Below are 25,563 nucleotides of genomic sequence, written 5' to 3' on the forward strand. Positions count from 1 at the left end.
AACCAGGGATTGAACCTGTGACCTGGGCCTGTGCCCTGAGCAGAAATCAAACCCGCCATCCTCTGGTGGATGGGACGACACTCCAACCACCTGAGCTATACAGGGCAAGTGGTGCTTCTTGAAGGCAAGGTTCTAAAAAACCATGAGAGACAAATATCTCACTTAAATTTTATGTTTTCTGGAGGTAGAAATTAATAACAAAAGATGCTTAATACTAAGGATTTATAAAATTTATGTTCCAAAGTACTTTGAAAATGTCTTGGGGGTATATTCTCAATAATTTGAACTCTATTTGGAAATGCGTGGTAATTTAGAGAGGCTTATCTAAAGTTTAGTAACACTCTTTAAAATGTATGTTTTCTAGTAAGAAATTGAGAGTCTAAAAATCCTTTATTCTGAAAAGGGATAGATAGGGTCAGTCAAAACATAAGATTCTGGCCCCGTATTTCTAAGTGAATCAGTGTACTTACTCCTCTGACTCTTATCTGTAAAGTCTAGGCATTGCTTCCTTTTTGTTCTAAATAGACTAGTAATGGTAGTAGGTAGTAACAGTTAATAGATCAAATGCTATGTGGTTATATTAGGAAAATATCACCAAGTATTATCTAAGTTCTTATTTCTTTTAAATCTATTTTTAGTGTGAACTGAATGTTACTGAGGATGCTTTGAAAGCTATAGCCAGATTGGCACTAGAACGAAAAACAGGTGCACGAGGTCTTCGGTCCATAATGGTAAGTTGGTGTTATTATTACAAAAACTAGATTATTTATTGATCTTAGTTTTGAGAATATTAATACTCCATGTTTTTCCTTTGGAAATATATCCAGAGAGTTGCCCAAGTGCTTTTGTGGTTTTTTTAAATTGTCATAGTAGATTATATTTTTCTTCTTTCTAAAAAGAAACTTTAAGATATTTGCAGCAAAGGATACACATACTATGATTAATGAAATAGAGAAAAATCAGGTTCAAGGGAGGGAGAATTTCAGAAAATTCTATACAGGCCTTTGGACTAAGCCCTAGAGTGCCTTTTCAGACCCATTGAAATCCTCATTTTTGTGTTTGTTTGCTTGAAATTTATTTGCAAATACCTTGATCCTATACCACTAAATTTTTCAGTATGGTATGAACTTTTTTTTATTTTGTAACAAATCCTAGAGACCCAGTCTGTTTTCAGCCACAACCCACTTTCTTCTTTAGAGCTCTCTCCCCTACCTGCACAGTGTGTTACTATTTCCCTACATACTTTCAAAGCAAGATCATGTTCCTATTTTCTTTTAAGGATTTCACTGCTAAATATTACTTCATCTCAGTAGGACATTTTGAGATTATACAGTCAAACCTCGTTTCTCGAATATATCCCATCTTGAACAATTAAGTTCTGGACCACACTCACAGAAAAATATGTCTTGGTTATCGAACCAAACTTTGTTTTTAGACCTGGCAACCCTTTCATGCTGATACCGCAGCATGACAAAAAGTGTCTCGAAGGCAACAAACAAAAGAGAGAATACTTTTGTTGCTGGCAGAAAAACAATTAGCACAATTTTAAAGCATAAAGAGGCCAAGAGTGCTCATGTTGCTAAGGGTGTGAAAGAAGCATTGAACACAGGCAATTGAACAGGTAGAAAAACTTGTTGATTTGGATAAATGAAAATTAGTTAGCCAGTGACAGCATTTAGGAGGCAATGATATATGAACAAGCAAAAATGCTGCATACAGACCTGAAAGACACCCCTGGAACAAGTGCTGAAAGTGGTTCCTTTAAGGTTAGTAGGGGGTGGTTTGATAAATTGAAGAAGTGTTTATTTATAGATTAAAAAGTACATTAGACATGTACTGTATATAAGAAAGGATAAAATGGAATCATTTGGGGGTCTGGAATGGATTAATTCAATTTGCATTATTTCTAATGGGAAAAAATGATTCTGTTTTTTGAACAAGTCACTTCTTGAACAACCTTCTGGAATGAATTAACTTTGAGAACCGAGGTTCTACTGCACTAATGAAGGCCTAGACTTTAGGTGCTACTGATTAAGGACAGATTTATATAAAAAATGCACACTAGAAAAGTAGGTGATAGCAGTGACATTTTAAAAGAAATTTGTTGTACTCAACCAATATTTATTATACAGAGCTTGACATTAATGTTACCTACACAAAAATTAGGTTTCTGTTTTAACTGTCACAAGGTATGTTATATTTGATGTTTGCTTATCTTCTGAGATAACTTAAGAGGCAGTTGATTGGTTTTGAACAACTTTAGTTATTCAAAGAACAGTCTTTTATTGTTGTTTTCAAATGACATTACTATATAAAGGAATTGTGGTAGTCTGATCATAATTTTGATTAGTTTGAGTCAAGTCAGATTTGGTCAGATTTTCCTTAAAATGGAATATAATCCAGCCCCAACTTGTAGGCAAAACTAGTTTCCTTTAGTAAAGTTTTCTTTAATATGTTTTTATTGATTTTTATTTTATTTTTTTGAGTGAGCTGGAGGGAGAGGAAGAGAGAGATAGAAACATCAGTGATGAGAGAGAATCATCAGTTAGCTGCCTTCTGCATGCCCCCTATTGGGGATCGAGCCTGCAACCCAGGCATGTGCCCTAACTAGGAATCGAACTCTGACCTCCTGGTTCATAGGCCAGTGCTCAGCCACTGAGCCACATCAGCTGGGCATTAGTAAACAACTTTAAATCTGAAGCACTTGAGACAAAAGCTTATTTGAAGTCATGGTAAAAATTGAAGAGCTTGGTAGAGATGATTTAGGAATAATCATTTTTGAAGTAAGACTAATCATAGAATATGCCATGAATGCTTTTGAGAGACATCCAAATCCAAAAGTATGTAGTCCTTTTGTATGTGTATGGTGACCTAAGTAGGCAGAAGTACAGACAAATAGCCTTCCCTTATAGAATGACTTCTTTCTGAATTTATTTAGAAGCTGTTTTAATATGAATATAAAAACTTTTACATTGACTTTTTCAACTTTCAGTTCCTGGTACATAATAGGACTCAGTAATGTTTACTGAGTTAATGACTTTGATTTGTAGCCTGTGGAATACAAGTATGTTATATGTAACCTCAGTTTTCCATGCCATTCATTACTTTCTGTCTTTTTAGGAAAAGCTATTATTAGAACCAATGTTTGAAGTCCCTAATTCTGATATTGTATGTGTGGAGGTTGACAAAGAAGTAGTAGAAGGAAAAAAGGAACCAGGATACATCCGGTAAGGTGTTCTGTCAAGCTAGAACAGCTCTAAAATTTAAGATCAGCTCTTCAGTGCTATAATTTATTGGTTTGTCATAAAAATTGCATAAAAATCCTTATATTCATAAGAGAAGCAATAATCATAACTTTTCTGTAGAAAAATGTTCTCATTTTGGTTTATAAAATATTTTGTGAGTCTTTTGAAAATTGATCTTCAAAATTGGCCTCTACTTTTTCCATTAAGGGAGAAGATTTAGAGAGACATAAAAGTAATCCAAATGAAAAAATTTAAGTGAACTTTACTGCTAATTCTGTAATTTGTTAATGATTTGTTTTATGTCTTTCACAAGACCAAAACTTTGTGGACATAATTTTTCTCTCATTTGTATCATATCAGTTGACAAATTTGATACATCTTTCATTGCTTTATCTATTCCAGGGGTCAGCACACTTTCTTGTAAAGGGCAAAATATTATAGGGCCATACAGTATGTATTTGCAATTACTCACAGTGTGATAACAGCTATAGACAGTTTGTAAATGAATGAGGATGTCTGTATTACTCTAAGTCTTTATTTACAAAAACAGATGATGGGCCTGTAGGCTGTAGTTTACTGACCTGATCTATTCAATAAATATTTATTATTTAGTGCTTGACATTAATGTTACCTACATAAAAACTAGATTTCTGTTTTAACTGTCACAAGGTATGTTATATTTTATGTTATCTTCTGAGATAACTTAGGAGGCGATTGACTTTGAGCAACTTTAGTTATTCAAATAACAATCTTTGATTTTTAACAACTTTCGTTATTCAAAGAACAATCTTTTATTTTTGTTTTTAGATGACATTACTATATATTAGTGGTCTAATTAGTGGAATTGCAGTGGTCTGATCATAATTTTGATTAGTTTGAGTCAAACTAGATTTAGTCAGAGCTTCATCTTCTTTACCATAGACATATGCTAAAAGTCAAGCATTTGAGTTGAAATAATAGGTTTTAGCTACTTGCTGGAAAAATGGATTTTTAAAAAAATCCTCACCTGAGGACATGTTCATTGATTTTTAGAGAGAGGGGGAGGGATGGGGGGAGGTGTCGGGGGTTCTTGTTCCAGCATTAAGAAGGGTTCAGGAAATCTGGAGAAGGCTGTGTGTAGATTAAATAGGAGTCTGAAGACAAAGCATAATTTTGAAAGGCATTTGGGGGTCAGAGGAGCTTAGCTTAAAGGAAGCTAAGATCTAAGTTCTAAGGTCTAAGTTCTAAGTTCTCCTCGTCTCAGGACCCCATGCTTTTTATTAACACAACTTGTCCTGAGGTAGGCAGAGATATACACTTCAAAGGGTATACACAAGCATTGTCAGAATGGGGGAATTAGCCTACAGCTGTTCAGGTGTTTGGCCAGTAGGAGGCAATAACATGTAGATTAAGATGCCCTTTAGCTGTCTGGCAGCCAAGCAATCATCCCTTTTCAGGTTTGGGGAAATGCCTTTAGCCATTCCCAACAGGTAATTACATATGTGTGACTCAACCCTGTTGAGTCCCCAAGTTCCATCAACCTTTTGATGAAACTCTTGAAATTATGACATGCTAGAATTGGCTTCCAGCAGGGAGGGAGAGAGAAAAGGAGAGAGAGAAAGAAAGAAACATTGATGTGAGAGAGAAATATCGATTGGTTGCCTCCTGTATGCACCCCAACCAGGGATCAAACCTGTAACCTACGTATGTGCCCTGACCAGGAATTGAATCCACAACCTTATGGTGCACAGGACAACACTAACCAACTGAGCCACACTGGCTAGGGCAAAATGGATTTTTAAAAGCCTTGTTGTCAATTTATTTCAGTAATACATTTGTTAAGGAAAATGTTGAGCCTAGAAATCATGTTTACTCCTCATTTTTATTTAAAAAAACATGTTTTTTTATTATAGGGCTCCAACAAAAGAATCCTCTGAAGAGGAGTATGATTCTGGAGTTGAAGAAGAAGGATGGCCTCGCCAAGCAGATGCTGCAAACAGCTAAATTGTCAGACTTTTGTCCTGTATATAAAGCTTTCCTTCTGTGTTTAGGATCATAACTGTCTCTGCAGTCTGACATTAAAAGCATTGGATCTGTCTTGGATATCATACATGGTCAGAAGCCTTTAGAATAAAAATCAGATCATGTATATTAAGTAATATCACATTGATTGGTACAAAAGACTTTATGTGGACTTTAATGACACAGTGTTCAGCGATAAAATGTACATTATTTTGGTTCAGTTTTTAAAAAAAAATGCTAAAACAAAATTCTAAGGAGTTCTTTTAAGCAATGCAGATGTTGCAATAACTATTTTACAATAATGTTACTCTACAAATGGGAAAATAAATTCTTTAAAATTGAAGATCGAGATACCATTCTTTAATCTTTTTTACCCTTATTTGTTTCCTGAAAATATTAGAATTTTATTTATCTTAAACATTTTAACTACTTGGAAACTATGTTTAAGATATTTTTATCTTAAACATAGTTTCCAAGTAGTTAAAATTTTCATGGAAAAAGTATCCTGAAGAACCATATTTTAACGATTTGTTTAGCTGTATTCTTATTCTTACCTGCTAAGCATGACACTAACTTCCCAAGTGGTACTATAAGAAAGGCCAATCTCTTCTGACTTTTCTGATTTATTTGCCATCTTTAATGCATTTTAGTACCAGGAGTGAGCAGATGGAATTGAAGTCTGCCATAAATCTTCAGGAAAAGACTACGTCTAATACTAAAAGTAGCATGCAGCATCAGTCATAATAACAGCCATGTGCTGAACTAAATAAAATATCTTAATATTGTGCATTTACCTAAAATACTCAGCTAATTTTTTGTTTTGTTTTTCTGTGTGCTGGATATTTGTCTAATTTTTTGGCTTCATAGAACATTAAAGAAAACTGCTTTGCTATCAGCATAAGTTAATGTGGTCACACTACAATATAAGTTATTAATCCTTGTTAGAGGGTGGGGCAAAGGATTTACAGTTCATATGGAAAATAATTACAATAATCTATAATAAAAGCATAATATGCTAATTAGACAGGACGTCCTTCTGGATGACCTTCGGATGAAGCAGGGGCTGCAAGGGCAGAGCCCCTTGCACAAATTTTGTGCATTGGGCCTCTAGTTAATAAATAATAATACAAGAGTAAACTGTTCCACATACTCACAACTGTAAACCTATTTTTGCCCCAACCTGCATAAAATTAAACAGTGGGGGAAATTTGGGGGACTTAAAAATGAAAATTACTTGTTTGCATAAATATTAAAATATTTGTGTACCTTTTAAGCTTTTTCTTCCCTTCTATAATATTGATGTAATTTTTTATACTATTCAGTTCAAACTTATTTGAAATTGTTTAAATCAAAGTACATTGAAATGTTTGTTTTTATTTTTTGGTTTATAGACTTTTTCCTTTTCCTTTTATCCCCTTTTTCTCAGGAAGAGAACCTTAAGCTATTAGCAAATTCTAAATCCTGTTAATGAAGAGTTGGGCTTTCTCTGATGTAATAAGGGATGTGAGATATCGATGGCTGAGGTAGAACCAGAAATGCACTTTTGCAGTGTTTAAGTCTGACTGCTATAGTGTGGAACAGAAACAAGTATCCTTGTTATTGTTAGTCTCCATAGGAATGGTTAAGTTTTTCTCAGGAAGTCTTTCATATTATAACTGTTCATTATCTTTCTCTTATGACATCATTATTTTCCTTTTTGTAGAGTGAAAATTGAAGTAGCTACTAAATATAAGAGTAATCCTCCAGAAATGGACTTGGAGACGTTTTAGTCACAACAACTCACATTTGGTTTGGAAGTTGTTAACGAAACATAATCAATGTTTTTAAATCAAACTCAACTGAGTATAACTACGGTTTGTATCTTGAAACTTATGTTTTGGCATTTGAATAAAACAAAAGGACTAAATGAATGCCATTGTGGTGGTGTGTCCATAATGCAGTGCCATTTTTAAAAGGACACAGATATCTGAGCTGCTTTATTTCAATGTTTACTTAATCCTTGGCACTTTCATAACCTGCTAATTGTCCTAATTTCAAATTCCACAGAAAAAAAGACTTTTTAAAGTTTATGTTAAACATCTATTGAAAATCCTTACATATCCTGCATGGGTCCCACACTAGGGACACACACCAAGCTTTTCAAGAAGATTACTAGTCTACTAGGGGAAGCAAACACAAATATAAATATCAGTGCATTATAATAATGGAAGTGAGGTAGGTGCCAGGTGTGGTGCATAAAGAGTAGTGGCCCAGATGATCTGGAAGAGCAAGTATGACTTTTCCAGAAAAGAGTAATGAAAATATCAGAAGTTTTAATTACTAGGGAGCTTTAGGAGTTGAGAAATAAGCAACAAGTATGACTTCACATTGCTGCTGAGATGACCATGTAATATATTTCCCCCCTTCTCCATTCAACTGAAGACTTTGCCTCGTATTTCATTGAGAAACCATCAGAAGATGAAAGTCATCTTCCCATCATCAAATCTATAAATCTAGCTGCTTCAGCACCCAATCTTTTATCCAATTACAACTGAAGAATCCCTCTTACCCAAACTCAGTCACCCCACATCATTATGAGGGAATCCCATCATCCCCTCTCATTTCTCAACACCTTTATTTCTTTTTGTTAGTATGTCTTCTACATTATTCGTCTCCTTCTGAATCATTCCCATCAGCATTTAGACAAGTGCCTAGTATTTCCTATCCTGTAGCAAACCTCCCAAGTTTATTTTTCACTTGTCTTTCTGACTACACATGGTGAAGACAATGCCTATTTAATTAAAACATCACCTACCAAAGTGATTCGTGAATTTGGTGCTCCATACATTTTAAAACAAGTAACAGAATATCTTGTATGCCAGATTGACTACTTCTAATTTTATGCAGAAAGGAGAAGGGGCCTAAAAGGGTTTTAAGTAGCCTTGGCCAGTGTGGCTCAATTGGTTAAGCATACTCCTGTACACCGAAGGTCACGGGTACAATTCCTGTCAGGGCACATGCCTAGGTTTCGGGCTTGATCCCCAGGTGGAGTGCCTGTGGGAGGCAGCCAATTTATATTTCTCCTCAAAAAAAAAAAAAAAAAAAGAGGTGGGGAGTTTAAGTAGAAAAGTTAGACATTAGATGTGTTTTTATTCCCCCACATTTTTAAAAAATATATTTCTTTATTGATTTCAGAGAGGAAGGGAAAGAGAGAGAGAGAGAGAGATAAAGGGTGTCCCAAAATTCACGCAAGAAGTAATTTTGATAGAAAAAACAGGTTTATAATTAAAAATTGTAAATTTTTTATTGATTCATACAGTATACAGTATAGGGTTATGTATGGAATAGCATATCAGGTAAATGGCCTCCACGGCTTTGTTGGCACATATGCACTCTTTTGGTAGAATTTTCCATGACCGTTTTGCATAAATGTGGCTGAATTTCGATGAGGCTCATTTTCATCTTGATGGCTTGGTTAATCGACAAAATTGTCGCATCTGGGGTTCAGAAAATCCAGGAGTGATTGTTGAGAAACAAATGTATCCACAATGTGTCACTGTTTGGTGCGGATTTTGGGCTGGAGGCATCATCGGACCATTCTTCGAAAATGCGGCTGCTCAGGCAATAATAGTTAATGGTGCTCGCTATCGCGACGTGATAATCCAGTTTACCCGATATGCTATTCCATACATAACCCTATACTGTATACTTTATGAATCAATAAAAATTTACAACTTTTAATTGTAAACCTGTGTTTTCTATCAAAATTACTTCTTGCATGCATTTTGGGACACCCTTTAGAAATATCAATGATGAGAGAATCATTGATCGGCTGCCTCCTGCACACCCCCCACTGGGGATCAAGCCCGCAACCCAAACATGTCCCCTTGGCCAGAATCGAACCCAGGACACTTCAGTCCACAGGCTGACGCTCTACCCACTGAGCCAAGCCAGCTAGGGCAATTCCCCTGCATTTAAAAAAAATTTTCTTTATGGTTGAAAGTATTACATATGTCTCCTTTTCCCCCCATTGACCTCTCCCAGCCGGCTCCCACCTCCCAACACAGGCCCTCACCCCCCTATTGTCTGTGTCCATTTGATTATGCCTATATGCATGCATATAGTGTTTTGGTTGATCTCTTACCCTCCCCCCAACCTTCCCTGCATTCCCTCTGAGGTTTGACGGTCTGTTCGATCCTTCTATGTCTCTGGACCTATTTTTGTTCACCAGTTTATGATCATTTTATTCCACAAATGAGTGAGATTATGTGATACTTATCTTTCTCTGACTGGCTTATTTCACTTAGCATAATGATCTCCAGGTCCATCCATGCTGTTGCAAGTGGTTAAGAGTTCTTTCTTTTTTACAGCAGTGTAGTATTCCATTGTGTAGATGTACCACAGTTTTCTAATTCACTCATCTGCTGATGGGCACTTGGGCTGTTTCCAGATCTTAGCATTGCAAATTGTGCTGCTATGAACATAAGGGTGCATATATTCTGATTGGTGTTTCTGATTTCTTGGGATATATTCCTAGGAGTGGGATTACCAGGTCAAATGGGAGTTCCATTTTTAATTTTATAGATGATAGAGGAGCAAGGATTGAATCACGGACATGTGGGACTATTATAATAAGCCTGCCAGATGATAATGGATTGGACTAAGGCGATAACAATGGAAGTGAAGAGTAGATGGGTACCTATTTTTGAAAATCTGATGAAAAGTGGTATCCCATGTTGTTCAATGGGGAAACTCAGTATTATAAAGATGTCTGTTACCCCTACATTAATTTATATATTTAATGTTCCAATAAAACACTGGTAAGGTTTTAAATTAAAATTGACAAATAGATCTAAAGTTCATATGGAAAAGTAGGTTAGAATGGTAAGCAAAATGATAATGTGCACTCATGTAGTATTTACTGTGTCACTGTTCATGTAATGCAACAATTCTATGAGTTAGATTATATTAACCCTTTTTATAGATGAAACTGAAGTCCAGTGGTTAAGTAGCTTTCCCAAGGCCACACAACTAGTAAGTAACAGGATTTAATCCCAGGCATATTGGTTCTAGGGCCTCTCCACTTAACCAAGAGGTGCTGCCTATTCTATTAAAAAAAAATTATAGCTTCACAAGTTTAAGTGCATACCAGTGTATGAATGAACAGACATCAAAGGAAAATAAAGTTCAGAAATAGACCCCAAATATATATGGGAATTCAATATTGGAAATGGTATTTCAAATTAGGAAAAGAATCCTATCTAATAAAGAGGGAATATGCTAATTGACCGCCATGCCTCACAAAATGGCAAAGAGGGAATATGCTAATTGACTGTCACACCTTCACAAAGATGGCGGTGCCCATGGCCACAAGATGGTGGTGCCCAGTCCCCTCAGCCCCGCCTCATCCAGCCTCAGTCCCCCAGTCCCCTCAGCCCCGCAGGGGAAGGCAGTTGGGGGTGATCGGGCTGGCAGGGGAGGGCAGTTGGGGATGATCATGCCAGCAGGGGAGCAGTTAGGTGTCAATCAGGCCAGCAGGGAAGCGGTTAGGGGGCTATCAGGCTGGCAGGCAGAGTGGCTAGGGGCAATCAGGCAGGCAGGCGAGTGGTTAGGAGCCAGCAGTCCCAGATTGTGAGAGGGATGTCCGACTGCCCCCAAGGGGTCCCAGATTGGAGAGGGTGCAGGCTGGGCTGAGGGACATCCCCCGCCCCTGTGCATGAATTTTGTGCACAAGGCCTCTAGTATTCAATAAATGGTAATGATAGCTGAGTATCCATCTAGAACAGCGGTTCTCAACCTGTGGGTCGCGACCCCTTTTGGGGTCGAACGACCCTTTCACAGGGGTCGCCTAAGACCATTGGAAAACATATATAATTACATATTGTTTTTGTGATTAATCACTATGCTTTAATTATGTTCAATATGTAACAATGAAATTGGGGGTCACCACAACATGAGGAACTGTATTAAAGGGTCACGGCATTAGGAAGGTTGAGAACCACTGATCTAGAAAATATAGGGTGTCAAAAATGTATATACACACTTAGAATAATTATAAAGGCAGTGTTCATTAAAATACATTTCATTTAAAAAATTGAGCTATTAGCTGTTAAAATGTATACATTTGGGGGATACCCTATATAAAGTTAGAGTCATGCCTTACCTAATACATTTTAAGATAAGCCTTTAAATATGCAGAGTATTACAAGTTACTTAATACATAAGATACAAGTAAATATGTAGAGTATTACAAAGAGTTTCTGAGAAATATGAGAGGTCTTTTGGGAAGTGGGGTCAGGCTTTGATTGGTTCTTTACATGGGACAGAGCTGGGCTCTTACCCAAGAAGGCATCCATTACTTTTGCTTTAAAAAGTAAGGTTCTGCCCAGCTGGTGTGGGTCAGTGGTTGAGTGTTGACCCATGCACCAAGAGATCACTGGTTTGATTCCCAGTCAGGGCATATGCCCAAGTGGCAGGCTCGATCCCCAGTAGGGGGCAGCCAATCAATGATTCTCATCCATGTTTCTAACCCTCTCCCTTCCTCTCTGAAATCAATAAAAATATATTTTTTAAAAAACACTAAACATACAACTGCTATATGACTCAGCAGTTGCACTCTGGGCATTTATTCCAATGCAATGAAGGTTTATGGTCACAGAAAAACCTGCATACAAATTTTATAGCAGCTTTATTCATGACAGCCTCAAAGTGATTAAACCAAGTGTGGTTTAACTTTACCCGCTCTCTTTTTGCACACTTTTATTGCAATAAAAGGGAACGCTATCAATACAACAACCTGGATGAATCTCCAAAGGATTATACTGAGTGGAAACAGGGAGTCCCAAAGGTTATGTTCTATATGATTGCATTTATATAATATTCTTGAAAGGACAGAAGTTATAGAAATGGAGACCGGGTTAGCAGTTGCGGTTAAAGGGAAGTGGGTGTGACTATAAAAGGGCAAATGAGGGATCCTGGAAATGATGGAAATAAATGTTCTGTATCTTGACTATCAATGCCAACATCCTGGTTGTGATATTGTACTACAGCTTTGCAAGATATTACTATGTGGAGAAACTGAGTTAAGAGTACACAGGATCTCCCTGTATTTTTCTCACAACTGCATATTTCTTACAATGATCTCAAAATAGAGTTTAACTTAAAAAACAACAACAATCATGTAGCTTAAAATCCCCCAGTTTCCCATTGTTCTTAAAATATGAGATCCTGGACGCTATATCTCTGTCCACGCCAGGATCACCAGGCTCCCTTCAGGCTTTCTGTGCTCCATCCGCTCTGACATTCTTTCAGTTCCCCCGCTAAGCCTACTCCTACCAACTAGGGTATTTTGCAAATGCTGTCCTTATCTGAACCCTGTTTCCCTCTCTTCTATTTAACTCCTACTTACCCTTCAGACCTTAAACGAAGCCTGAAGTCCTTGGGACAACCTTTCCCCAACCTTTCTAAGTCAAATTGTCCTATAAGCCCTTCTTGCTCTGCGCTCTCCTCTTCGGTAGTACGTGTATTCACCGCGGCACTTTCACAATTGCTTGCGTCATTACTTGATTAACGTGGACAGGTAGTTCCACAGGAGAGGATCTGTGTCCGTTAGTCTCGCTGTCTGCAAAGCAGCTGGCTTCACACCTAAAATGATCATTAAGAACATGCCTGAGCCGGTTTGCCCCGGGCAGGGCTCGTGCAGGAGGCAACCGATGGATGTGTTTCTCCCACATCGATGCTTCTCTCTCTTTTTTCCTCACCTTAAAAATCAAAGGAAAAACGGGTGAGAATTTAAAAAAGAAGAAAAAACGAATAACAAAAAAAGAACAGTATTTTTTTTAAAAAAGGAACAGTATTAATTGAAGGATTGAATGAACGCCCACCCACGCGCCGGGCGGGTCACACCGGCGTCGCGCGTGGCATACGTCACTTCCTCCCGGAAGACACTTTCTCGGGAGACCATCAGATTCCTGTCACTTCTCAGAACCCTCCGGTGGTGGCCATGGCTCTGCCGCCCTTCTTCGCCCCGGGTCGCCCGGGCCCGCCGCCGCCGCAGCAGCTGCCGCCCGCTCCCTTTGGCTGTCCGCCGCCGCCGCTGCCCTCGCCGGCTTTTCCGCCGCCTCTTCCCCAGCGGCCCGGCCCCTTTCCGGGGGCCTCCGCCCCCTTCCTCCAGCCCCCGCTGGCTGTGCAGCCCCGGGCTCCTGGGGAAGCCTCCCGCGGCGGCGGCGGCGGCGGCGGCGGCGGCGCCTTCTACCCGGTGCCGCCCCCTCCGCTGCCTCCGCCGCCGCCTCAGTGCCGGCCTTTCCCGGGGATCGACGCCGGCGAGCGCCCGCGGCCGCCGCCTCCAGGCCCGGGGCCGCCCTGGAGCCCGCGCTGGCCTGAGGCGCCGCCGCCCGACGTGCTCGGGGACTCGGCCCTGCAGCGCCTGCGCGACCGGCAGTGGCTGGAGGCGGTGTTCGGAGCCCCGCGGCGAGCGGGCTGCCCGCCGCCCCCCCGCGCGCCGGCCGGGCCCACCCTGGGTGAAGTGCGCGCGCGGGTGCGCGGGGCTCTGCGCCTCGTGCGGCGGCTGCGGGAGCTGGGCCAGGCCCTGCGCGAGGCCGAGGCGGACGGCGCGGCCTGGGCACGGCTGCACGCCCAGGCGGCGCCGCTGCGCGCGGAGCTGGCCGAGCGGCTCCAGCTGCTGACCCAGGCCGCCTACGTGGGCGAGGCGCGGCGGAGGCTGGAGAGGGTCCGGCGCCGCCGGCTGCGGCTCCGCGAGAGGGCCCGGGAGCGCGAGGCCGAGCGGGAGGCGGAGGCCGCGCGAGCGGCGGAGCGCGAGCAGGAGATTGACCGCTGGCGGGTCAAGTGCGTCCAGGAGGTGGAGGAGAAGAAGCGGGTAAGAGCAGCGGTTGCGCACGGGGGTGAGGGTACTGGCGTTTGGAACGTGAAGGGGCACGAGGCTTTGCGCTGCCATTTCCCAGGGCTACGCCTCCTTATCTTCACTTGTAAAGTAAAAAGTTTGCCTCTCCGACCTCATAGCTCCGTATTGATTGCGTGTTAGTAATGAATAGTAGCAACACCAATGCTTTAGGCTGCAAAGCCCTGTATACATTATGTAGGAGGATTACACAGGGGCGTTGCAGGGATGACAGATCTGCACCGACATTCTGACACCAGCACTAAAGACTAACAAGCATCTGGTGCTTTTATTTTTTTAAAAGATATTTTTATTGATTTCAGAGAGGGAGAGAGAGATAGAAACATCAATGATGAGAGAGGATCATTGATCTGCTTCCTCCTGCACGTCCCCCCACCCCCCATGTGCCCTGACCGGGAATTGGTGACCTCCTGGTTCATAAGTCCCCGCTCAACCACTGAGCGACACCGGCTGGACCCTCGGTGACTTTAAAAATACAATACATAGAGAACTTGTGGCCTTTCCTTAAGGAACATACATCCTAATTAGCTGATGGGTCAATAGTGATGATTTCCCCATAAATCCTTTGTTTATGAATTTTAAACCACAAATCTTGAGATTCAACAATGGTGTTTTTTGAGCACTTACTATATACTAGGCACTGTGCTAAGGTCGGTACATACACCAGATCTTGAATCCTGGTAATAACCCGGAGAGGTAGGTGGTATTATCCCAATCTTACAGATTAGGAAAATAAGGCATAAGGAAGTTAACCTGCCAACAACCACACAAATTGGTTTGTGGCAGTTTCACTTCTGATTTGAGCCCAGGTTGTGTGATTTGAAGAAAACCTGTTGATCTCAAACTCTTAAGTGGGGGCCAGAGTGAAACTGGAAATTGGTCAGGTAGTTGTTTAAGATATTGTCATTACTTCTGCATGCCTCCACGTCCCCCCTTCCTCCACTCCACTACCAGCTAGTGTTTCCTCCTCTCCCTTCTCCTGGTGTCTGCTACTGCCCTAGAGTCTGATGTAACTCCCCCTCTGAAGTGTATTGATGTCAAGCTTTGTTTTCAAGCCCCCAAAACATCAGTGCTTTTAAGAATACTTGGAGCCAAGGCCTTAATCTAAGAGAGTTTGAGTCAGTTCAGATATTTAATGAGGGCCCATTAAGTACCAGGCCCAGTGCAGGGTGCTGGGGATAGAGATAGATGGGACATAGTGCTTGTCCTTGAGGGGCTTAGAGCCCCATGGGGTATCATGTCTGTATAGCATTGTGCTTTACGATTTCACATGTAGGTGCTATAGAAGCCCAGAAAAGGAATAGCTAATCCTTTGGGGAAGGTGTCAGGGAAGGTTTGGATGATGAAGTAACAACTGAACTGAGTCTTAAAGGAAATGTCAAAGCCAAGGGAGAGCAACAGGTGCATTTCAGGCGAGAAGAGTGAAACAGCATGGTAGCTGAAATGGTGCAGTTACAGTGCTGATTTGAGAGATGGGAAAGAGAGCTTTAGGCAAAAGCATCCTCCCTACCACCTATGGTGAGGGTGTTAGAGACAGAGTCCTTTGAGTAATTGCTGAGAGCAAGCATGATTTAAATAAACGAGGCATGGCTGTGACTTTGACATGCTTGGCTTAGCCTTAGAGTAACCAGAATTATTTATCTACATGTGAACCAACTTAAGAAGAGTACAATAGGGTCTTCAGATGTTTGAAAGGCTGTCATGTTGAAGAGATTCTTGGCAGTAGAGTCTTTTAGGTTGTCACTGAGCATTGTAGAGTCTTGGGCTTTTATAACTCCACTAGAGGCCCGGTGCATGAAATTTGTGCAACGTGGGGAGCGGGCCTAAGTCAGCAGTCAGACATCCTTAGCGCTGCTCAGAGGCAGGAAAGGCTCCCGCCACCGCCACTGCGCTTGCCAGCTCTGAGCCTGGGTTCTGGCTGAGCAGCGCTCCCCCTGTGGTAGTGCACTGACCACCAGGGGGCAGCTCCTGTGTTGAGTGTCTGCCCCCTGGTGGTCAGTGCATGTCATAGCGACAGGTTGTTCTGCAGTTCAGTCGATTTGCATATTAACCTTTTATTATATAGGATAAGATTCCTTATCTTCCCTGCTATCCTCAATCTTTGGATCCAGGTGTCTGCTTTTTTTTTTTTTTTAAAGTCTTCACCCAAGGATATGTTTATTTGTTTTAGTAGAGGAAGGGCGGCGGGGGGGGAAGGGGGGGGGGGGACATTGGTCTGAGAGAGAAGCATTGATTGGTTGCTTCCTGTACATGCCCCAACTGGGGATTGAACCTGCAACCTAGGTATGTGCCCTGTTTGGGAATTGAATCTACAACCTTTTGGCGCATAGGACAATGCTCCAGCCAACTGGGACCCCCGGCCAGGGCCAGGTGTTTTCATGTTTAATGAGAGCCCCAACTTAACAAGGTAAGTTGAATGCAGATGTTCCTTGGACCACACTTTAGAAACTCTGAGGAAGAAAAAAGACCAGTGTCCAGGTGGAAGTGCAGAGAGGATAATTCTTTGGCTGGACCAGTGTAGAGAGGTGTTTTGGGCATGGCCCAGGGAATTGGGGTGTAAATCCAGTAGAATCTTTCTTAACCCTGGGACTGTCTGATTCTCTAAAATCTCACTGCTGGGCAGCTGTTCTCATGGGCTCTCTTTCCTCCCCAGGAGCAGGAACTTAAAGCTGCTGCCGATGGTGTCTTGTCTGAAGTGAGGAAAAAACAAGCAGACACCAAAAGAATGGTGGACATTCTTCGGGCCTTGGAGAAATTGAGGAAACTCAGGAAAGAGGCTGCAGCAAGGAAAGGTAACTGTGGCTTTGCACTTCTGCTTGCATTTCTTCCTTTATTCCCCTGTTCCTTCCCTTTCTTTACCATAGCGCTTGCCCTTCCCCAAAAATCTTGAAGGAAAATGCTTGATACTTCAAATTTTTCACCCAGTAGGGTAACTGAGCTTGTCAGCAGTATCTCAGAACCTTTGAAGTAGAAACCTTCTGATGTTTAGCTCTTGGTAGCCCAGGTTGAAAAGAGAGGCAGGTGTGGGAATCCACTGCACCATCTTCCCCTGGACTCATCATTCCCCCCCCCAGGCATTCCTGGCCACATTATTCTGAGTGAGGTTGACAGGGCTGGTCAGCTTTACCCGTGTGCCAAGGTGAAAGCTATCCTATCCTGTCCTTACTTGAGGCTTCAGAAGGTGTTGAAAATTTGGCATGTTCTTTCAGATACATTTCAAATCTGAATCATGGATATTTGAAGAGGTGTGATTGGGATTTGGCTGGAGGGCCCTCAGTCCCATCTTTGCTATTTTAAGCTCTCACTATCCTTCAAAACCAAATTTAGATGTCATATCTCCCATCCTTCTCTGCTCTGGGCTCAGGTGACCTGCTCCTTTCACTTGCACCTGGTTTGGGCCACATGCTGCCTTATTTAGTAGGTTGTAGGCCATTGACATTCACCAGTGATATCTGAGAGTACACAAGTTAGCAAATACTACTATAGCAAATGAATTCCTCTGTGTGGTTTAAAATATAATAAATGAAAACTATAATTCAGACCCTTAAAAAAAAGTTTTGTTGGGCCCTAGCTGGTTTGGCTCAGTGGATAGAGCATGGGCCTGCGGGCTGAAAGGTCCAAGGTTCGATTCCAGTCAAGGGCATATGCTTAGGTTGCAGGCTCGATCCCCAGTGGGGGGCATGCAGAAGGCAGCCAATCAATGGTTCTTTCTCATCATTGATGTTTCTCTCCCTCTCTCCCTCTCCCTTCCTCTCTGAAATCAATAAAAATATATTTTTAAAAAAAGTTTTGTTGGGATACGACCATTGTGCATTCAGCCAGTGTTACTCACTAGCTAAGTGATGAGCTCCTGCATGCTACCCCTTAGAGTGGCTGGTTCAGATTCAGGCCTCAGAAACGTGATTCTGTAGGGCATTTGTGAATCATCGACTGTGGGTCATCTAGGTTTGCTTCTACTGTGTCTACCCATGCCTCTTGCTTATGAGAATGAAAACTTGAGGACTATTTAATGTTCCTCTGCTCCATGTCCTCTGTGAGGGGAGGGTCTGTAATATCTGCCAAGTGAATTTACCAGCATAATTTCTCATTGTTAGTCTCCCCTCTACTTGGTCCAAAAGAAAGAGGAAATTTTAGGAGGAATTATGGTCTATATAATAAGCAGGCTGTGTGGAGTTAATTGACTTGAATGTAAAATGATTTGGTAACTAGTAGCTGGTGGCCTTGTGTACTTTAAAAGAAAACAAGCAGCTTTCTAACTTCTCTCTTCAAGGCGTATGTACCTCCAAGTAAGTGCTGAGAGAATGAGGCTGGATATGTAAGTAGGGTCACATCACAAAGTGTCCTATGGGCCCTAGCTGGTTTGGCACAGTGGATAGAGCATCAGCCTGTGGACTGAAGGGTCCCGGGTTCGATTCAGGTCAAGGTCACATGCCCAGGTCGTGGGCTCGATCCCCATTCGGGGATGTGCAGGAGGCAGCCCATCAATGATTCTCATCATTGAGGTTTCTATCTCTTCTCCCTTCCTCTCTGAAATCAGTAAAAATATATTTTTAAAAAACCCCACAGTGTTTTATGGGCCAGGCTAGACTTCTCACCTATGCTTAAAGCTGAGGGGAACCACTGAAAGATTTCAAGCAGAGTGAAATGATGACAAATCATTGGTTGCAGAGCAGAGAAAGGTTTGGAGCATCTAGGAAGAGAGACTGATAAAGGCTGTCATAGCCTGGGCTGGGATAGTATGGGAGTGTGAACTAAGGACCACAGTAGGACAAAAGTAAATGGATTTAAGAGATATGAATAGAGTGTGTGTGTGTGTGTGTGTGTGTGTGTACATGTAAATTAATAAATAACTTGGGGAACTCAGCACGTGGGAGCTGAAGAAAAAAAATGGCTTCCAGGTTGTAGCTTGATGCACTGAATGAATGATGATACCATTCTAAATGACCAGGAAAACAGCAGGAGGAGTAGGCTTTGGGTTGATGAGTTCAGTTTGGGACCTGTTGAGTTTGAGGTGCCTGTGGGACACCCTGGATAAGGGTTCATCAGCATGTAAACAGACCTTAAAGAGGTTGTGCAGTGTGAAATGAGAGCCAGAAAGACAGTATCAAATGAATAAAGAGGATTCCTTAAAAGAGATTGAGAGAGGTCAGAGAGAGAGGAGGAAAAGGTAGACCCACTACTTCTTCTGCAGAGTGGCAAATGCTCACAGAGATTGTGCAATCTTGGCACATTTACTTAAACTTCTTTATGCCTTGGTGTCCTCCTCTGTAAGGAGGGAATAATGATAGTACCTACCCATGGGGTGTTGTGGTGATTAAATTAGTAGACATGAGTTAAGTGTTTAAAGCAGTCCTGGCAAGTGTTTCATCTTATTTTTATTTTCAAGTTATAAAAAGCTTGAGAGACATCCATGGGAATTAGTGACTGCGCTAGGGGCATTTCAGGGGGTGGTAGAAGTAGAAGCCCGACTAAAGTAGAGTAAAGACGGAGTAGGACATAAGAAAAGCAGACAGTGAGATCAACTCATTAAACATTTGCCTGTGAAGAAAAGGAGAGTATAAGATCAGCATCCGCCTGTGTGTGTGTGTGTGTATATGAGGGGTGGGGGAGATGGGGTAATTGGTGCTAGCTTAGGGTCATGGGAAAAACTTGAAAATGTTTAAATCCTGAGCCAAGGAGTGAGTATGAATAGAGGGAGAAAGATCAACGAGAAGCAGAGGAATAGTTGATGGCTCAAGGTCTTGGAGGAGGTAGTCAGATTCAGGTCCCTGGTGGAGGGATTAACTTAAGTGGAAAAGAACCATCTTCTGGAATGAAATGAAGGAGACAATGAAGGGTAGTAATGCAGATGAGTGGAACTAGGGGCAGAACGTTAAGGAATTTTCCTTCCTGGTGGCCTGTCTCCTCCGGGAAATAGATTAGAGGGTTTGCTCTGAGAGTCAATAGAGAAGTAGGACTTTCAGAGAGTGGTGAAATGAGCAGTCAGTGAGGGCCAAGCAGAGACTCATGGCAGTGTGGTTGCAGGAAGGTCCTATGGGCCCAGCTGATGTAACTGTATACTGGCACCAGGCCAGTAATCAAATGGCTTCTTCCGGGAGCACTCTACAGCTAGCACATGAGCACAGAGCACTGGGCTGTTGGGGTTTTGCTTTGTGGGTGACTACAAGTTTTGGTGAGAACAAATAGAAGATGGGTGGAATCTGATACATTCAATGAGAGATTTTAATGAAATTCACAGAATCTTGAGGGAGAAGAAGGTGAGAATACTGAAACGGTAGGAAGTTGTCAGAGAAGAGAATATTTGGGTTTAAGATTTCAGGGTGGAAAGTTTTTTCTCATTATGCCAAGGTCCAAAGACCGGATGAGGCCCCATGGTGCCTAAGATTATTCATTGTAGCATTATATGATAACAAGTCATTTGGAACAGCCTAACTGTCCAGGACGAGAGAGCTTATTAAGTAAATTATGGTAGGTACATTGATTTGGTGAAACAGGATGGAGCCATTAAATAATTATAAGGAGAGGGAAAAAAAGTAGAGAATTGACATGGAGATATGTAAGTTACACACATTTTACATTAAACTATGTGAAGTTGCTAATATATGGACAAAAATGGCTGGAGGATCAACATGGGGAAATAAAAAGGGTTGATTATGTTAGCAGAATTAGGATTTTTTTCTTCCATGTATCTGGTATTGTTAAAATACTGCCGCAATACATACATTTTCCTTTAAAACCTTTAAGGACTAATAGGATTGAGCACACACCACTCTAGGATGAATTGGCAGCTTCGGCAACTTTTTTATTGCAGGGCCATTATGGTAGTGAGTCACTGTTGCAACCTACTTGAATATTCAATAAATTTCAAAAAGTTTTCCTTATGAAATTTTATGAAAACTTTCACATGTGTACAAAAATAGAATGCCTAAGTAAATTGCTCATCATCAATTACGATGCCATTATCACATAAAATTAGTAATAATTCTTGCATATCACCTAATAACTAGTCTAAAATGTTCCCAGTTGTGGCTGTAGCTATGTTGGCTATACAGTTAGCTGATCTCACAATTAAATCAGGGTGACCAACCATCCCAGGTTTCCCAGGACACTGGGTTTTCAAGTGCTAAGACCGGGCAAACTGAAACATTTGGTCACCCTACTCTCAGCAGCACACTGTGAGGCCAGTGTATTTCTTCTCAATATCCATATGTGCTTTCCCAGAACTTCACACTCAAAGAGAGAATTGTTTATTAGCAGTGGGAATTTCAAAATGAAGAATACTAAGACAGTTTTTTTCCTTTTGGGAGCCCACTCTCCAACTGCAGGATCAAAACATTTAGAAACAAAATCAAAAGTTAAGTGGTAGTCTCCAGAAAGAGGAATTAGAGAAAAAAGAAAGTCAGGGTGGGGTCAGATTAATTGGAGATTCAAATTGATCTGTGAAGAGGGATTAGAATTTATAAATGCTAAGCAAATTCATACTATAAGTAGGACTTTGAGTTGGCTCATTAGAACACAGATCTGGAGATAAGAAAAAGTTGTAACTAAAATGCCATTTGCATCTCTTTGCCCAGGGGTCTGTCCTCCAGCCTCAGCAGATGAGACTTTTGAGCATCATCTTCAGCGACTGAGAAAACTCATTAAAAAACGCTCTGAACTATATGAAGCTGAAGAGAGAGCCCTCAGAGTCATGTTGGAAGGAGAACAAGAGGAAGAGAGGAAGAGAGAACTAGAAAAGAAACAGAGGAAAGAAAAAGAGAAAATTTTATTGCAGAAGCGGGAAATTGAGTCCAAGTTATTTGGAGATCCAGGTAAGTTCCTCTGTAACCAGGGGAGAAAAGGACAATACTAGATTGACTTATTCTCATGGGTGACCTCAACCTAAGCTAAGAGATTGTAGGCAACAATGACACGTAAACTATATCCTGGAAATCATGGATAAAGATGAAACACATTTGATCATATTGTCATCATAGGCTCAGTCACCTTGCCTTGAGAAATACACTCTGGATAGGAAGTGTGATGGTGTGGTGTTGTGCCTTTTCTTTTTCAGATGAGTTCCCGCTCGCTCACCTCTTGCAGCCTTTCCGACAGTATTACCTCCAAGCTGAGCACTCCCTGCCAGCACTCATCCAAATAAGGTCAGAGGGGCACTCTCCATGTCGCCTGCATCTTTTTTTAAAATTTCTCATGGGTTTCTATAAAGTTTCCAAGTGTTAGGGATGCCACAAACATCTCTTTAGTCCTCACTCATCCTTGAGAAATAGATGTCCCTATTTTAACAGGTGAAGAAACAAACTCAGGTGTGACTTGCCCTTTTGTGTTCTCCCAGGCTGTGCTGTTATGTTGACTTAAAGCACTGGCTACCTTTTCTAGTTCTCTTCTGCTGCTAAACAGACCCTCCCTGTATACTTGCCTATGGAGACTGTTTAAGACCCGGCTGCTGACTTGTGAGTTCTTAGAGGCCAGAGTCAAGAGAGCGAGGAACAGAGAGTCTCATCTTCACATGCAGTTAATAAGGGGCTATACTTTGCAGCTCTCTGGGTCTCACACTTTCCTCACCTATAAAATGAAGGTGGTGGACTAGAGTGTGGCCTTCAAACGTGGGCAGTAGTACTCTTCCCAAATGCAGTCTTTGGACACATCAGTTTATAAAACAATGAATGACTGGGTTCCACAGGTAACTTAAATCTGTTATTGATTAGAAGCACTTTGTTGCTTCTAGACTCCCAGAGCATCTACTTGGGGCTCAGGGGTCTTCAAAATCACGGACCTAAGTGATGTCTAAGGTTCCTTCCAAAGCTCCAAAATGCTCTTTTGCACACCAAGTTGATGTCTGGGGAAAGTGCATTTCTGGCTAATATACAAGTTTTAGCTTCTAAACATAACTACAGTCAATCTTGTTATTTACAGTAGCTGTGTTCTATAAAGCCACCAACACTGAATTAGAGACTACTGAACGGCTGCTGCTCCTAAAGGAAATATATGATTAGGTTTCTGTGGGCCTCTGGCCACATTTTTGTCAACTGATCAATACATAACATTGTTTTATGTGTATTTCTTTTGAAAGACACCTCATTTAGTATATCTTTCTTAAAATATATATTTTTATTGATTTCAGAGAGGAAGGGAGAGGGGGAGAGATAGGAACATCAGTGATGAGAGTGGCTCAGCCAACCTGTGAACTAGGAGGTCATGGTTCGATTCTCGGCATATGCCCGGGTTGTGGGCTCAGTTCCCAGTGTGGGGCATGCAGGAGGCAGTCGATCAATGATTCTCTCTCCTCATTGATGTTTCTATCTCTCTTTCCCTTCCTCTCTCTCTAAAATCAATAAAAACATATTTTTTTAAATGACTATAAGTTCTTTGGAGTTTTTCCCCCCTTTATATGTATATTTAAGAAATGCAGTCTTTTGCATAATCCCTGATAATCTAGTTCTTTAGTACATCAGTCCTTGAAAAGGTAAGTCCTGAAATAGAATATTTAGTTGCTGAACATCTTGCTTGGACTAAAACAGAAATAAACAGTTGTTTTATAATTTCCTATTAAGGCACGATTGGGATCAGTACCTGGTGCCATCTGATCATCCTGAAGGCAACTCTGTTCCCCAAGGATGGGTCCTTCCGCCGCTTCCCAGCAACGACATCTGGGCAACTGCCATTAAGCTGCATTAGTAAAGACGCTCCGGGAGTGTGGACCAGGCAACGCTCTCTCCAGCTCTGAACATTAGTGATGCCGCCATCTCCTTGTGCTGCAGACCAAACAACAACCTGTAAACTCCACATGGCATGGCCCTTCCCAGAAGCTCCATTTTCCTACCATGCTCTGTCCTGGCCAAATGTGCTTTGGAATCAGATTAACATGGTTCTTTGGAAAGGACCTAGGTGGAGTGGGGCTATTGCCACATGCCTTGGCTCACTGAATTTGCCTCTGTTTTGAGGGGCTTGGTCCAGAGTGACTGGCTCATTTACTCAACTTCCTGTGTGGCAATGGGTAAGTGCATGCCATACACTCAACACAGGTGTGCTCTGGGTAGTTTGGTAGCCCTCCCCCAGGACAGAGTGTGAAGGCAAGCTTGATGCAAAACCTCCATATCCTTCCTACCCGTGTAGCCCTCTAACTTCCAGGAAGAAAGGGGAAAGATGCTTTATCTGGGAAGCCCACTTTTGGTGCAGCTTGAGAGGCTGTGGGCCGCAGGCTGGGCTGGAGTAAAGCTGGTGGCTTAGTCGGGTACTCATTTGGAGAACTCAGAGTACCTACACCTACACTGGATCGTGTTTTAATGGGTGACGGCTGCATTCTCCCTATGTTAGAAGGATCCTAATGAAAGGAACTGCTTTGTAAGTTCCTAGAGGTCTAGTTGTTCAGAATCCCTAAGGATAGAAATTTATTTCCCTATGGGAGTAGGACCTTAACCTCATGTACTCAGAAGGGGCCGGTATAACTGTGGAATTTCTTAGGAATATTCATGTAGTTAAAGCTGGGGGGAAAGCAGATAAAAATAATGTTTATTTTTTTATATTCATTAATAAATGCTCTTGTGCCTGGAGATGATCAGTGCTATAACATGTTAGTTTTTCTGTTTTACTTTGCCTTTTGTCATTTATTGTTATTTATATTTCCAAAAACCTAAATAAATATTTTTATTTTTTAGTTTGAGCCTTTCTCCCAATTTGTTGACTCCCAAATCACTGTACACATTTTCACACTGATAAGACACATTTTCAATCTAAAATTCAAGTTTATTAAATAGGCACTTGCTAGAGGAGAGTGAATCTACACCACCGAACTCTGTCTGTGGAACCCAACGCCAGGTAGGCAGGAAAGGACGCCATCAACCTTAGAAATGATTTCATATCATCAGAAGCTGTTGGGTGCAAGATGCTAAAACCTTTGTCCTTTTCCATTGTTTAATTTGCACTGTTAAGTTTATGTAGTGTGCATTACAGCGTTAACAGTATATGAGCCAGCACTCCTCCAAAGTGTGTCTAAGCTCATAATCTGAAATCTGATGTGATTAGCTTCACTTGACCCCATAGGCTTGTGTGCCCTTTTGGGATACATCTCCACCATTTGCTCTCTGATGAGGTGCAGGAACATAGAAATAAAAGAGGACTGGTACAGTATGTTGTATGTTTGGTGTCCAGATAGCCTTACCACTACGACATCTGCATTGATGGGTCAGGGAGGGTAAAGCAGGGACTCAGGAAAACTCAGGCAGCACAACCCAAGGAAAAGGTGTTTAATGCCAGGTGGGAAAAACCATTCCCTCTTTCCTCTGGCAACTTCAGTGTTTTAATAAAGCGAGTGTTTTCTTTGTCTGGTTTTTATTTTGTAAGTTTTTCTTGGTTTGCTGCCTTCAGTGGTGGTGGCAGCAGGCACTGGTACTTTATAGGCTTAGAAAGAAAGACTTATAGTGG

At 41.5% G+C, this 25,563-nt stretch overlaps 2 protein-coding genes across 3 annotated transcripts in view; both read left to right on the forward strand.

Moving 5' to 3' along the window:
- The window catches only part of CLPX (caseinolytic mitochondrial matrix peptidase chaperone subunit X), a 45,552-nt gene extending 38,396 nt beyond the window's left edge, over positions 1-7,156 (forward strand). For both annotated transcript variants that reach the window (XM_070420755.1, XM_070420762.1), the window contains 3 exons: positions 639-731; positions 3,121-3,227; positions 5,138-7,156. In XM_070420755.1, the coding sequence (XP_070276856.1) occupies positions 639-731; positions 3,121-3,227; positions 5,138-5,228 (291 nt within the window). In that variant the 3' untranslated portion in view covers positions 5,229-7,156. The remainder of the gene's footprint in view (positions 1-638; positions 732-3,120; positions 3,228-5,137) is intronic.
- A 6,036-nt stretch (positions 7,157-13,192) lies between these two features.
- Positions 13,193-24,692, forward strand: PDCD7 (programmed cell death 7). Its single transcript, XM_070420773.1, has 5 exons — positions 13,193-14,100; positions 16,796-16,934; positions 21,717-21,953; positions 22,196-22,283; positions 23,694-24,692. The coding sequence occupies exons 1-5, from the start codon at positions 13,228-13,230 to the stop codon at positions 23,815-23,817; spliced, it is 1,461 nt and encodes a 486-aa protein (XP_070276874.1). The 5' UTR covers positions 13,193-13,227; the 3' UTR covers positions 23,818-24,692.
- Positions 24,693-25,563: the final 871 nt, after the last annotated feature.

This window comes from Myotis yumanensis, unplaced genomic scaffold (genome assembly GCF_028538775.1).
Source record: "Myotis yumanensis isolate MYYU_CA2020_CCGP unplaced genomic scaffold, mMyoYum1.0.hap1 SCAF_1, whole genome shotgun sequence".
NCBI classification, from domain to species: Eukaryota; Metazoa; Chordata; class Mammalia; order Chiroptera; family Vespertilionidae; genus Myotis; species Myotis yumanensis.

Excerpts from the sequence above, each read along its gene's own strand:
- PDCD7 (XM_070420773.1), top strand. The coding sequence starts at position 13,228 with ATGGCTCTGCCGCCCTTCTTCGCCCCGGGTCGCCCGGGCCCGCCGCCG. Across the intron at positions 14,101-16,795 it reads AGGTGGAGGAGAAGAAGCGG|GAGCAGGAACTTAAAGCTGC; the intron begins GTAAGAGCAGCG and ends TTTCCTCCCCAG. Across the intron at positions 21,954-22,195 it reads CAAGTTATTTGGAGATCCAG|ATGAGTTCCCGCTCGCTCAC; the intron begins GTAAGTTCCTCT and ends TTTCTTTTTCAG.